The 13,854-nt window shown below is 41.0% G+C and overlaps 2 protein-coding genes across 5 annotated transcripts in view; one reads left to right on the top strand and one right to left on the bottom strand.

Annotated features, from left to right (window-relative positions):
* Positions 1–2,234: 2,234 nt before the first annotated feature.
* Positions 2,235–12,574, bottom strand: FNDC7 (fibronectin type III domain containing 7). Its single transcript, XM_064720161.1, has 10 exons — positions 11,495–12,574; positions 11,048–11,066; positions 9,070–9,324; positions 8,144–8,404; positions 7,367–7,624; positions 5,841–6,095; positions 4,855–5,112; positions 4,181–4,435; positions 3,045–3,299; positions 2,235–2,506 (listed from the first exon to the last, which is right to left on the bottom strand). The coding sequence occupies exons 1-10, from the start codon at positions 11,555–11,557 to the stop codon at positions 2,235–2,237; spliced, it is 2,151 nt and encodes a 716-aa protein (XP_064576231.1). The 5' UTR covers positions 11,558–12,574.
* STXBP3 (syntaxin binding protein 3) overlaps positions 12,575–13,854 on the top strand; it is a 22,504-nt gene continuing 21,224 nt past the window's right edge. Inside the window, exon 1 of one of the 4 annotated variants that reach the window (XM_064719361.1) lies at positions 12,575–12,664. In XM_064719361.1, the coding sequence (XP_064575431.1) occupies positions 12,622–12,664 (43 nt within the window). In that variant the 5' untranslated portion in view covers positions 12,575–12,621. The other 3 variants (XM_064719362.1, XM_064719366.1, XM_064719365.1) reach the window with 3 other exon arrangements.

Below are 13,854 nucleotides of genomic sequence, written 5' to 3'. Positions count from 1 at the left end.
ATGTCTGTAAAGAACAAATACTGACATAGAACCCTCAAGAAAGAAGGCTGTTTGTTTTTTTTTTTTATTGAGAAAACCAACTTTCTATTAACTAATGCAGAGCAGTTTTAAATGTTTGATCGTGACTAAATGCAGATCATGTTTTAAGAAGCAGCATGCAATTCTTGGGCCATCTACAAGCAACTTACTGAAGCTGAGATTTCCTTGAGATTTTGCACAAGTGATCAGAAGCATTGGCTGAGATACTTAACATGTGTTCCCTGAAGAAAGAAAATTTCCAGAATGGATAGTGTCTGTTTTTATAAGCTGAAAATAGTGCTAGAAACCCTGTTGTCTTTGGATACCTTTGTACACTTGAGCTTCCAAAAACTCTGTTAAATGACATGTGTTTGTGGAACCATTGATTTTAAACTTTGCTTTCAAAGTTGGCTGAAAAAGTAACTGCTGTGGAGTATGATTGTGGATTAGGTCTCAGATATGGCTGGGTGTTCAGCTTTCCTGCTCCCAGTCCTCAAGCAGCTGTGAACGTTGCACTTAAGCACAGATGGGGCTTTCCAGCTTCAGGGGAAAAAAGACTGAAAATAACATTTAGGGAGAATGGTGTTATGAACAATCTTAACATCCAGGATAGCAGTAGGTGAACAGCAGCAAAAAGGAGATCAGCCGTAGGGGAAAAAGTCAGCAGTGATTTCTGGTCATTCCTCTGAGACAGGAGCAGAAAGTAGTCCAGAACACCAGGAGAAAGTAAATGAGTGCGGTAGAATATTTTTATCTGTTTGGATTTAAGGGCTTTTCTGGGAAATTACAGCATAGTGAAGTGAAGGCTTAATGAAGTAAAAGAAGGTTGTTACAAATGGAGGAGAGGACAAATCAGTAGTTTTAGTAGAAATAAATGACAAGAGATTTCAGAGGTAAATATGGATTTTAACAAACCACTTGAGATATACAGGGCTGGTGACGCATTTCCCTCCAATCCCAAAGATTTAATCAGCAGGAAAAGTTCGATTCATACATTCTAATATGAATTGTGATTCTTATAACTTACCTCCTTATCTGAACCAGAATTTCATCTAGATGTGTTTTGCATTGCTCTTTCCTCTATAAATAACTATAAAAGAATTTGGAAATTAAGACAATTCCAGTTAGGGAAAAGCAACTGTCTTGAGAAATTTTTATTTCAGTGGCTGCTTTTGAAGTTGTTTCTAGCAGGTTACATAGGCAAATAAAACATTATCCTGCAGAAACCCAGAAGAAATAAGGTAGAATAGATTGAGGTAAGCCACACTTTCTTTTTTACCTTTTTGAAAATAGAAAGCAGAAGTGCCACCTAGTTTCATTTGTAATGGGATGTGGGAAGGCTATAAAAGATAATCCTGCCTTTTATTGTGTGCTATCAAATTAGCAGTAAGTGTTGTGACCATGCTTGATTGTATACAGGCCACAATATAGGTAAGGTTTTGTTTGGTTTTTTAAAATTATACATTATAAAATGGGATGAGATAAACCTGTATACCACTACCAGAAACCTTGACTATCAAGTCTATATTTTATATACATCTTATACGAAGATGATGCAAAAATATTCTATAATTATATTCTATAATATTTATGAATTTTTAACGAATGTATTGCTCTTACCCATTCCAACAGAGCTTCCAGAACAGGTGACTGAAATGACATGAAACAGTAGGGAAAGTGTTAGATGTCAGGTTGTAAGCTGCAAAATATTATTAGTCTACAGTATGTAGTCCATCTATACTACTAGGCAACCCCATCAGATAGCAGTAGTTTCATAATGGATTAAATCCATGCCTTGGGAATAGCAAAGTAATTTCTTTCCCTTTAAAAAAATTTTTACTTTAAAAAACGTGATTAGGACTGATTCATTGCAGTTATTGCTTGTTTCTTTATTTTAAAAATACATGAAACAAAAGCTTATTTATTTGCTTGTATATTCTAACCATTCCTAACCTCCCAACTGAACATTAAGTTTTCTATATTCACCAGGATATGGGTGATCCAGTTGGAGGTACCTGTGCAGATAAGTGTGGCCAAAATGCTGCTGTGAAATTCCCATTGCAGATATTGCAAGACTGCACTCATAAAGTTTACTCTGCAGTCAATACTAGAGCACAAAGGTTTATTCCATGCCACCTTTACCTGCATAACTTTGGATTACATTGTAGCCATCTAGCATTTAAAAAAAAAAAATTTAAAAAATTTAAAAATCAAATTTAAATTCTACCTGAATATATTTTCTTAGGACAGAATGTGGGCTGTGGCCCCTTGTTGGTCACTGGAGCCACCAGCACAGTGTAGACATCCCCACAGGGTATCCTGGTGATATCACAGTGACTCAGACCCGAGCTGGGGGTGCAGCTGAAGTTGCCCTTTGAGCCATGTAAATCAGCATTGTAGTTTATTGTTTCATCAGAAGCTCGCCAGAACACCCTGATGCCATTGTTGCTGAGTCTATAGAGCTTCACCCCAGAAGGGCAGCAAGCACCTAAGAAAGTAAAAAACAATGAGCAAATTTTGTGAACTCACAATGTATTATAAATTTCTAGACTGCAGTTTAAACCATATTACTCTGAGTACCAGCATTTCAAAGAGAAAATTATTCTTTCACAAAGCCAAAATAATTATTGAACTGAACTCGGAGAGAAAAGTTTTATTTAGAGTAATTTTATGGAGCGGGAATTCTGTCATTGTTTTACGTGTTGGAATGTTGTTGCTCTCACCTGGCATAAGACCTACTTTAGAATACCTAGAATCCTTTTGAGTTCTCTAAAATTTAATTATGCCACAGTGTCATTTAAATTAAAAAACTGTTTCTGGAGCAATATTATTAGAACTTCTTTATATGGCCAACTGATGGCTGTTGAAAGAACAAGTCTTGATTATAGGAAAATAATCCAAAGTGCATTTATTTAAAGAGGGAACTGCAGGTGTATTAGCTGTGTGTTGAATTTCAGCTTTGCTATTTTTATCAGAGGAACACCACACAAAGTTTTTCTTCCCAATTGCATTTACACTTGACGTACTGGAAGAGTATCCCTGATAGGTGCAGCTGGATGTCAAACCCGTCTCACTGATGGCTCTCAGAGACACTGTATAGTTGGTGCCACATGTGATACATCCCAGGAGACAGTAGGTCTGAAGTGTGTGACACTTTGCCTGTCCTTTTGGAGACTCCAGTGTTGTTACATATGTCTGTGCACCCCTCCCAACAGACCAGCTGATGTTGGTTACTGACTGTGTCACTTGAGTTAGTATCAGGTCACTAGGGCAACAAGGAGCTGAAAGAGAACAAAAACAGAGAAGTTAATTCTGTTTTGTACCTGGAAAATGGAAGTTGTTTGGAGGGTTGCAGGTAGAATAGTACATGATTAAGATTAAAGGAATTAAGAAGTGCATATTTTTCAGGCATGCCAATAAATAGTTGACTCTGCTGGCAAGCCTCTAATAAACAGAATGTTAATGTAAGATCAATTTGTCTCTAATGATGGGTTAGAACCCTGGAATTATTATAAAATGATTGTTCACCAAGATTCTAAAACCGACTAAGATTTTTCATCAGAATATCAGAGTACATCTGTAGTTTAATTAAGCAGGGTCTGTCTCTATCCCTCAAGTCATATATCTCATTTCAGCTCTGTCTCTGTTTCAAGTCTCTTCCTCTACAATGTAAAATGACTGCAGCCAAACTGCATGTTAAAACCAGATCCTGGTGTATATAAATCTCTGCCTGGAGAGGTGGTAGAGAACAAAACCTGTTAACAAATTAATAGCAGGAATAGTGAGTAGGATGTTCTTTAATCTGTTCTTTACAACTGTTTATTTGTTGACATGGACATTACCTCATTGCCTCTCCTAGTAGTACTAAATATCAAAATGCTGACAAGAATTATGCATTGCATTAGTGGCATATGTTATTGCATTCTAGTTAGCTGTGCCAGAAGATAATTGGTTGCACTAAGGCCTCTCAGTCTGAGGCAACTGCCAAATGACCCTTCCTTGTCACACACAAAGATACAGACAGGTTTACAAAAAGGACATCCAGCAATACATAGTACAATGTGCATATATTGTAAATAAAAAATAGCCAAAACCATAGAGTCATAGAACTATTTTAATATTATGCTGCTAAGTATGTTGAACTATATACAATTCCTCATACCTGTCTCTAAAGGGACACTGTAGCTTGGTAAGCTCTGTCCTGCTGCTGATCTTGCTATAGCACTTACAGAGAAAGCAGATCCACAGGGAAGATCCATTAGGGAACAGGAATTCCTGGTGCTTGTGCATTCCCAAAGTCCAGCCTCTCCTCTGGCAGTGACAACGTACATAGCTTCTTCATTGTTAGCTTGCCACTGCACACTGATTACAGATGGACCCTCCTTTGAGATATTTTTAATTTCAGGACTGCAGGGAGCTGAAATATTTAATATTAATAGTATTTAAACAGATTATTGATGCATATTACATAAGTTACATGTGAAAATTAAATTACTTCAGAAAAGCATATGATCTTTATATGCTTTACTCCTGGTGAGAATTTAGAAATTCTGACAGAACAGACAACGTAAGGATTTTGTGTATAAATTGTAATTCTGATTTTCAAAATACTGAAGCTATCAGAAGCTTTCAGTACAAATTTGATATAAGTTCCCCCTCTTATAGTGTATTCTTATGGACTTTCAGTTTTGGAGTTGCTGTTTTTTAAAAACTTTTTATCAGTGAGCTTAGTTAAACAGCACCTTAGCTCTCCAGTACCGTTTTGATGCACGAATCAGTGTGCTTGTGCTATATAGTAACGATTTGCTCAGCTAGAGCAGCACGAGCGATCAGTACCTGTTGGCACGCAGTGAGGCGCACACGAGGCGCTGCTGCCGCGGGCCTCGCTGAAGGAGCGCACGGTGATGTTGTAGGGGGTGCCGCACTGCAGGGCCGACAGCGTGCAGGCCGCGGCCGTGTCCCTGCACAGCAGCGCGCCGCTGCCGCCGGCCGCCCGCGTCTCGTACAGGTCCGCGCCTCGCACGGGCGCCCAGGCCACCCGCACCGTGTCGCTTGACACGAACACGGCCCTGAAGTCACCTGGGCAACAAGGAGCTGCGCACGGAAAGGCAGACGGGAAACCCGAATGGGAGTGGGAAAATGGTGCAAATACAAGCCTCGTTTCATTTCTCTATGTGCTTCCTATCTTCTCTGGTTGACCAGTACTGTGCAAACAGCCCAATGAATCCCAGATTTACTTCTTAAATTAATTTAGTGCTACTACTTCCAAATCGACAGAGGACATACTAGTGTTTAGGTCAGACACAGGAATTATACATACTTTTGGTTTAAAATTTTAAAGGTCTAGAGATTAAATAACAGTCTTCTTTTCAACATTGAACTTAGTATTTTTTTTTCATTTTCCAAGCATGAAAACTCCCTCCAAGTACAAGGAAGTTGGAGACTTTGGTACACTCTTCCTGAGGTAAAACCAAAAATAGTTTTACTTAATAGTTTAAATAGTTTTACCAAAAACGCAGACAGGACTAGAATTCAAATGTTATGCCAGGTCTGTGTGTTATTCATATGTCCTTGCCTGATGATTGTGCATTGTTAAACTGTTTTCAAATTTGTATGCATGTTGTTGCACTTGACTATGCAAGTTAAGTTTAATTGCAATATGAACTGTTTCTTTTTCTCTGCCAACCTTTGTGTGTTATGCCCAAAACCTGAATAAAAATAGAACTGTAAGTCATTATCTTCCCATAAAAATGTCCAAACAGCTCAACAATAAATACAGGTAAAGGATCCAAATGAATTTGCAGGAATACGTGGCTACTTACCAGTAGTGTAATTGAGTACATCACCTGGAGGACTCTGTCCTGCCTTGTTATATGCAAAGACACTGATGAAATAAGTGAAACCACAGTCTGACTGGAAATGGCATTGAGTATGTGATGTGTTGCAGTGCACTTCCAAGCCATCATCACTCTTCACAAAAACCACGTAATAATGACCCAAACTGACACTAGACCATGATACCAGCAAGTGCCCAGGTTCCTCCTCCTCAATTGATATGTTTACTGGTGCACAAGGAACTGAAAATAAATGAAAAAAAAATTCTCAATACAATTATTTTTTTCTTTCTTGAAGTTATACTCTTGGGGAATAAAGGAAAATCAGTGATATATTGAATTATATAGAAAATAGAATTATTCTACTCAGCTTGAACAGTTGCTCTGTCTTGATCAAGAAAGCAGCAACTTAGCTGCCTTTACAGAGGTTGGTGCTTATATTTAGATGACAAGTGGGTATGATTTTTACACAACAAAATAGATGCTACCATCATGTTTTACAGAAACATTTGTTTAAGGAGCCCTCTGCACAAAAAAAGTGACACCAGGCAATATTTCAAAAGAAACTGGCACAGTGTGTGCTCACAAATAGTAGGTTTGGATGATAATTGGAATACTAGCATGAATAGCAGTTGGCATCCAAAAGCCTCTATATGTGAAAACCTTTTCTATTTTTTATAAAATTTACTGGCTGTGGCTGAGTAGAACTGTCCTTTGCTTAGGTTTCCTTTCTATTGCCATTCCAAAATGCCACATTGAATTGCAAACTCCATGGCTTTTGTTTAAATATTTACTTTCTTTCTAGTTCAGTAAAGTGTAGCTTGCTGCTATTAAAATGAATATATGTGATCTAGCTGAAGCAGTGTTGGCTGAGATGACAGCCCACAACAGCTTCATAGCTATCTGGCATAAGGCTCTCTCTTCCTGTTAGATGCACCACAGAGTTGCTCCCATGATTGATCTCCTATCAAAAGTCAAAATGAGGCAGGTTACATCAAATAACTAAGTACACCATGTTGTGTATTTCAAGTAGGATATGATAAAAAGAAATTGTTTAGATTTTTATTAAATGGGCAGGTCATCTAACAGGTCAGGAAACAACAATCTCTGACATGGCAGTGCTGCTGTAGCTGAACTGAGCAAGCTATTGTCCTGAATATGTTTGATGGTTTCTTAATTTAGTGTAGTGGTGTTACTTTGGCTAAATGTGCTTTTGTTGACCCCTTTCTAACTAACAACTTGATGTGACCCAGAACAGTTCTATGCTCAGAGGCAGCTCTTAATGTCATTTCCTCACAAAGTTGTTCCACCACTGCAAGTTTTTGTCACAGAAATATGAAAAATGCTTAGGCTCTTACCCCTGCAACAGAAAAGTATATGACATAATTAATGAAAAAAGGTCAGAAGCAGAACTATTTGAGAATCACCTGTGAATTGCAGTGGACTCATTTACATTTGAAATTAAAGAAGTAGATGTTAAAATGCCATAAGCTACATAAGAATCAGTGACATACTCGTTGTTAAGCTCACTGCATCAGTAGGTTCACTGGATCCAGCATCATTGTGTGCTGTGACAGACACATCGTATTCAGAGCTGCACTGCAGGGATGGCACCATGCAGGAGGCAGCAGATGTGTCACACCTCAGTGTCAGGAGTCCACTGGAGACTGTGACGCTGTAAGTTAGAGCTCCTTCTGTTGGCATCCAGGAGACAGCAGCTCTTAAAGCACCGCTCTTGAAAGCTACTTTAACATCCACTGGTGCATTAGGACCTGTGGTATATCAATTTGGAACACATAAATATAACTTAGATTATAGCCTACAGACATGATCTCTTTCACAATTTGCAAACTAAATGCATTTTTTGAGTGCAAACTTTACCCTCATTTATGTCAAAATTACATTTTTAAAAAGAAGTAGTTCTAGTTGACAATGGCTGAAACTCCCTGCTTATTTGAATATTTGATTCTCACAATTGGAAAAATCATCAAAATCAGTCTGAGCTTGTGTAACCCTTGTCCAGACCTGTCCTAAGTACAACTTTAGTTGTACTTTAGTGTGCTTTAGTGACAGTAATTGCTATCTTTGCCTCAGTACTGTTCACTAAACAAAGCCGTGTCACCTGAGCTTCCTTAAACTTTGAGATGAGGCAAAAATATAATCTGAAAATCTACTCAATGTATCTTTGAAAAACATACTACAATCACAAATACACAAAAATACTTTCTGGTATATTGTTGCTGTGTTGTTCTTAGAATGCTGACTTGGTTTCAGAAAAGAAAATTTCTTACTTGTTCTTTGATTATATGTGAAATCATCTCCCGGCATCCCATTGGCATTCCAGGCATAAGCCTTAATAGTATACAGAGTTCCTGGATCTAAATTTGTAAATATCAGGGAGGTGTTGGTGGTGTTCTGCTTCAGCACTCTGCCCAAACCATCCGATCTCATGAGTGACACAGAGAAGCCAGCTGCCATAGGCACAGCCTTCCAGCTCACTGCAATGGAGTCACAGCTCGGAGAACGAACAGACAGGATTGGAGCAGCCAGGACTGTTGAGAAAAAACAAAATTATGCTTTTGGTTTTTCAGCAGGACAGCTTGAAAAGGCCAAATTTGAAATGAATATACAGAAAGAACAATCACTAACCCTGAGAGACAAAATCAGTGACAACAAAACCAGAAAAAATAAATAATTGCAAGATCAACAGAACAAATTTGGAAAGTGATTTGGTGCATCAATTATTGTATTGCATGTTTTGTGAAATGAACAAAAGTTATACAGAAAGTGGGAAGGGCTGCATGTGTTGAAGAATGAAGATCACCAAGAAGATACTGCATTTCCTGTCCTATAAGTTTCACATTGTCTTCCTATCTTATACTTTTGGTTGTTTCTTTATTTCTTCTATTCCTTCAAGTTATGCCTTTTGTTAAAGTAAAATACATATATTCATACAAATTCTAGTGAAACTCCCAGCTGAACTTTTAACTTACTGTACCATCATAAAGTAAACCATTAATTCAGACTTTTGTCCTGGTCATTAAATCAGATGGCTGAATTCTAGTCTTCAAAAACTGAAAGAAGAATGTAATCAGTACAATTTTTAAAAAGATTATAATAATTCAGGACTGGTACATGCATGAATGCTTTATGTTATAATAACAGACAGAATTTGACATAACATTCCAGAATTTGACATAAGATTTTGAAAGCCCACCCGTTTTTACTTTTCTGAAAGGTGAAGGCTGGCTTTTTCCTCCAGAACTGATAGATCTGACAGTGATCCGGTACAAGGTGGCAGGCTTCAGTCCCGTCACTGTGCCTGGAGAATTTTTCACTATAGCTTCAACAAAGGAATCTCCATCTTGTGCAGTCAGCATGTAATTAGTAGCCCCAGGTACTGCTCTCCATTCCACTGTGATACTGTTGCTAAGTTTTGAATAAGCTTGGTCAATAACAGGTATATCTGGAGCTAAAATGGAAATAATGAGAGACGAAATGAAGTGGGAAAACACAGTCCTGTGGAATATTTCACAAAGACAAAATATAGGACAAATAATCTACACTTTCTATGAATGATTAAAATTTAAGTTAAATGGACTTTCAGTGAACATTAACAAAATACAGAGTCTTGTGATATTCTAGACCAAATTTCATCTTTCCACAAAAATACTCCAATACTCTGAAATCACTATTGCAAGACCATTATTTAACCTAGGTTTCACTGAGAGGGTCTCCTTTAGAGCAAATTAACTATATTACTAACTAAAGTGATATACAAAGCAATATATAAAAAGAAGATGTATATATTTATATAAAGCAGTCTGAAATAGGACACTGAACCATAGGCATTTCTATATTAAAGCAACATACAATAATCTAGTCTGGAAGGGATCACAGGAACTCACCTAACCCCCTGCTCAGAGGGCAATATTTGATTTGCCATGCTATTGGTAGTCAATAACATGACAAATCAAATATTGTAACAATGCTTTGGTGTTATGCTCTACCTTTCAAAAAGAGCTCGTGTGTACTGCAGACACAAAACTAACTACACCAGGGTATTTCTTAACCACGAGTAATTTATGTTCAGAAATCAGGATTTTCACACTAAAATCAGCATTTATAAAGCAATTACACATTTGCAAGGCTGCAAAACACTCACTAAAAGAGAAAAAAGATAAAATGAAGGTACATCCCAGATAAAATTAAGAAAAGGAATGTAGAGGTATTTGGGATGAAGTAGGTATTTGTGGCAAACTTGTTCATAGGAAGGCAGCTCATGGGGGATTTGGGAGAGCTGAGCAAGTTTTGTACACAGCTGCTCAGCTAAGTGCTAACATCTATATGCTGCTATATATTTTTTTTTATTTTTATTTTTTTTCTGTCCTGGACTGTTAGCAAGACTTAGACCTGGGTGAGGATTTCCTGCACAGAAATTTTTATGAATTGTTACGAAAGACAATATTATAGAACAAATTAAAAAAAAATTACAGTGCAGTATTCTGCTCCTCAATTGTGAAAGACCCATCTGCAAATGCTCCATAGGCATGGTCAGACAGAATATCTGGGACCATTTCTACAAATGGGGCAAAAGGGGGTGTCTGACTGTAACTGATAAGAACGTGCTTGGGACTAAGAGCAGATGTTAATTGTTAGTTGAGTAGCTGAGTATTAAATTCTAAAACCTTGGAAATATTTGTCCATAGGAGATTGTGCTTCTTCTAGTGTGTTTTTTATTTTTTTTTGTTTGGTTGGTTGGTTGGTTTTTTTAAGGGAGTGTGATGGAGTTTTCTTTTCATATTTCTTTTGGGTTTTTTTGTTTTTTTAATTATCAAAATATACAACAATTGGTTGTAAATATGGGACAGTGTGAATTCCATTTGTACCACAGCTATATAATGAACAGCAGAATTTGTTCATCAGAGTGTTCTCCCTGGTTTAAACTAGTATTAAGGTACAAGTCTGAATATTTGCATGAGTGTCCAACAGAATTGTGACTCTTAAAAATGAGATTTAAAATTTATAAAGACATCAATGTAATTTTATAAGCCTGAATCAAACATGAAAACATTTTTTGTTTGCAAAGCTACTAGAACTTAGAGAATATTTTATTAAAAAGCACAAATGGGTATTCTCTTCAAACCCATTCAAAAATAGGCAGGAAAAACCAAATAACCATTTTGAGTATTTACCTGTGTTTGCTGAAAATACCTGAAAAGGAAGATATTACAAAATTAGAAATACAGTGTGACATATTTTATTTTGAAAATTAAAAATCTAAGAATGTTAGTAACAATAACCAAAAATATTTTGTTTATTGACACATTTTACTGATATTATGTATTTGCTCAGATTCTTTAAGCATGGAAAGAGTACACAACCAATGAGATTTGGTACAGGGACGCAGATTGTACTGCTTCTGCATTTCCCCCTCTGAACCTGCCTATTAATCCTGTTTGCAGTTGTTGACACACTTGTAAAGTATTTTTCAGTCATATGTAAACAGCGCAACATTGTGATAGTATCGGAATACCAATGTGGAAGCGGATGTTAGTGCTCCACCCTAACTTTTAGTTTACTTTCCCGAAGAATACAGCATCATCGCTCAAGTAGTTTTACAGCAGGTAAGTCGCACTCACCATTTCCAGGCAGCCGAGAAGCACTCCAGTGAACGCTAACGATTTACTTTTCGCACCGTGCATCTTGTCAGAGCTTGGTTCCAGCCTCACACGGGGCGAGCGGGGGCCGATGCCAGCGCTGTTCCCCCGCGGTGCTGTCACTGCGGGCTGGCACTGCCCGGGGCAGAGGAGGTGGCCCTGGGCCGGCCGCCCCTCCCTGCGGGATCACAGCTGGACAGCGGCCACCAAAGCCGGTGACACCACCAAAGCCGGTGACACGGCACGGGGCCACCACAGCATCGGCTTGTGGCCGCATGGCTGGTGGGGGTCTCTTCCCTCCTGTTATAGGGAGGAGTCTGTATGGTTTATACAAGACTGTATGGTTTATACAAGACTCACAAAATAATTAAGCTAAAGGTCTTTGTTTATTGTCTATTGCATTTTTGCCCGCTCACAAGGATCTTATTTTCTGTCGGGAATGATGCTCTCATTGTACTCCCCTTTGAGTGGCACACCGCCATACAGACTGGGAACTAACTATTCTTCTTCATACCTGGCGCTGCGGAAAGAATTTTTCCTCGCATTCCTTCGTATTTGTGGCCGGTGTTGGTTCCTCTTTGAGAACACAACTTTATATCTTCAAACTATAACTTCTGAGAGAAGATTATAGGCGTCAACAGCCGCTATCGTGCTGTGACCCCAAGTGTTTTCCTTGCTGGTTTACACGCACGTCAGCGGGAACCTGGGGGCCGTTTCCGTGAGGGAGCCCCGGTTTGCCCCCGAGAGGACGCGGGACCAGGGCAGGTTTCGGGAGCCCCCCCGGCCAGGCGGTCTCCAGCTCCCTCTGCTCCCCGCAGCTCGCCAGGGCCGCCTCGGCGCTGGGAGCGGCTCCCGCCGTCCCGGGCTCACCTGAGCAGGAAGCTCCTTCCTCAGGGGCGAGCCCTCGTCACCGGGCCCTTCCCCAGTGGGAATTTTGGACCCCATGGTGGCCGGGGAAGAGAGCCCGGCTCCCGGCGGGGTGGGCCGAGCTCCTGAGGGGCTGACCCCAGCCGGCAGGAGCCGCCCCGCCCGGGATCGGACTGCGCCCTCCGCCACCGCCCTTGAAGAGGGAGGGGAAGGCAGCGCTGCCAGGCGGGGCTGGCAGCAAGATGGCGCCGGCGGTGCGGGGGCTGAAGAGCTTCGTGTGGCAGAGTGAGTGACTGCGGGGCTCCTTCCCCAGCCCCGCGGCCAGAGCGCCCTGGGGCCGTTCGGTGGGCGTGGGCCGGCCGGGAGCCTCCGCCTCTGAGGCGCCGGCTCCGCGTAGCTCCGTGTGTGGGGTCGGGGGTGCCCGGCGAGGTGAGGTCCGGGGCCGCTCCCGGCGCGGCCGGAGCCGCGCTGCGTGTCGGAGTTGAGGCGGCCGAGCGGGGTTGGGGTCGGGCCTGGGCCCGGGCCCGGGCCCGGGCCCGGTGGCTCTGTGGGCAGCCGGTGACCGGCGGGGGCTGTGGGTGGCGACTGCTGCCGGCTGTTCCAGGTGTGACTCGGTGAGCTGCTGGGAAGTGGCTGCCCCAGCTTGCGGCGGTGCTGCGGGTGTCCGCAGTGACAGCGCTGCAAGGAGACGCTTGTGCCTTTTCCGAGATAAGGGTGAGCTCTGTAGGCTACAGCCCGCCGGACGGGCTCTTAAAGCGCCTAATCCCAAGTCAGCTCTTCAGGCACTTCTCTGTAACCTCCGAACTGCTACTTTTGGAGAGTGCTCCCACCCCAGAAGGGGCTCTGCGCGCTCTCTCTCTCTTTGTGTTTGGCTTCAATTTTTGGTAGGAAAAGTTGAAGGTGTTCCCTAGTAGGCTTACAAGTGAACTGCAGATTTTTATCTCCGTGTTTTGGAGCCGGTTCTGCTGGTGTTTGTTACAGAAAATGAAGTTGTAACTGCTCCTTTCCCTGCCGGAGCAGAAAGGCTGATAGTATTGCTGGTAGTGAGGGACCTTTGGGGAAAGGCACAGGCAGCCACCTCATCCCGAGCTTAATTATACTGAGCTTGTGACTCCGTGAGCTGCTCAGCCAGCCCGGCGGCTGCCGCTCAAGTGGGAAGGTCCTGCTGCCGCCTTGTTGTCGTTTTCCTCCTCTGCTTCCACCTGAAGGTTGTTCGTTCACTTCACTAGAAGTGAAAAGCAGACTGTCCCTCTGGAGTTCAGTCCTAATTGCTGGCACCTGTACTCTGCTTGTATGAATTTGATAGCTTTGTTTAAAACTTAACCCTTAAAAATCCCCACTTTTGCTGCTCTGCTTATCCTGCTGTCTTGTTCTTCGTGCCGATGACTGTAAGGCCAATGTTTTGACCTGAGCTATTTTATAAAAGACTTGGACCTTAAGAGGGAGTAATTTGATCAAACCATAAGTGTGTCATA

This window comes from Zonotrichia leucophrys, chromosome 8 (genome assembly GCF_028769735.1).
Source record: "Zonotrichia leucophrys gambelii isolate GWCS_2022_RI chromosome 8, RI_Zleu_2.0, whole genome shotgun sequence".
Classification (NCBI taxonomy): Eukaryota; Metazoa; Chordata; class Aves; order Passeriformes; family Passerellidae; genus Zonotrichia; species Zonotrichia leucophrys.
The sequence above is the reverse complement of the archived record's forward strand: the minus strand, read 5'-3'. Positions and strand labels throughout refer to the sequence as shown.

Bases quoted from the DNA above. Each gene is read 5' to 3' on its own strand.
- FNDC7 (XM_064720161.1), bottom strand. From the start codon at position 11,557: ATGCACGGTGCGAAAAGTAAATCGTTAGCGTTCACTGGAGTGCTTCTC. The intron at 7,625-8,143 runs GTAAGAAATTTT...GATATACCACAG, and splicing joins CACATATAATCAAAGAACAA to GTCCTAATGCACCAGTGGAT. The intron at 3,300-4,180 runs GTATGAGGAATT...GTTCTCTTTCAG, and splicing joins CAGTGTCCCTTTAGAGACAG to CTCCTTGTTGCCCTAGTGAC.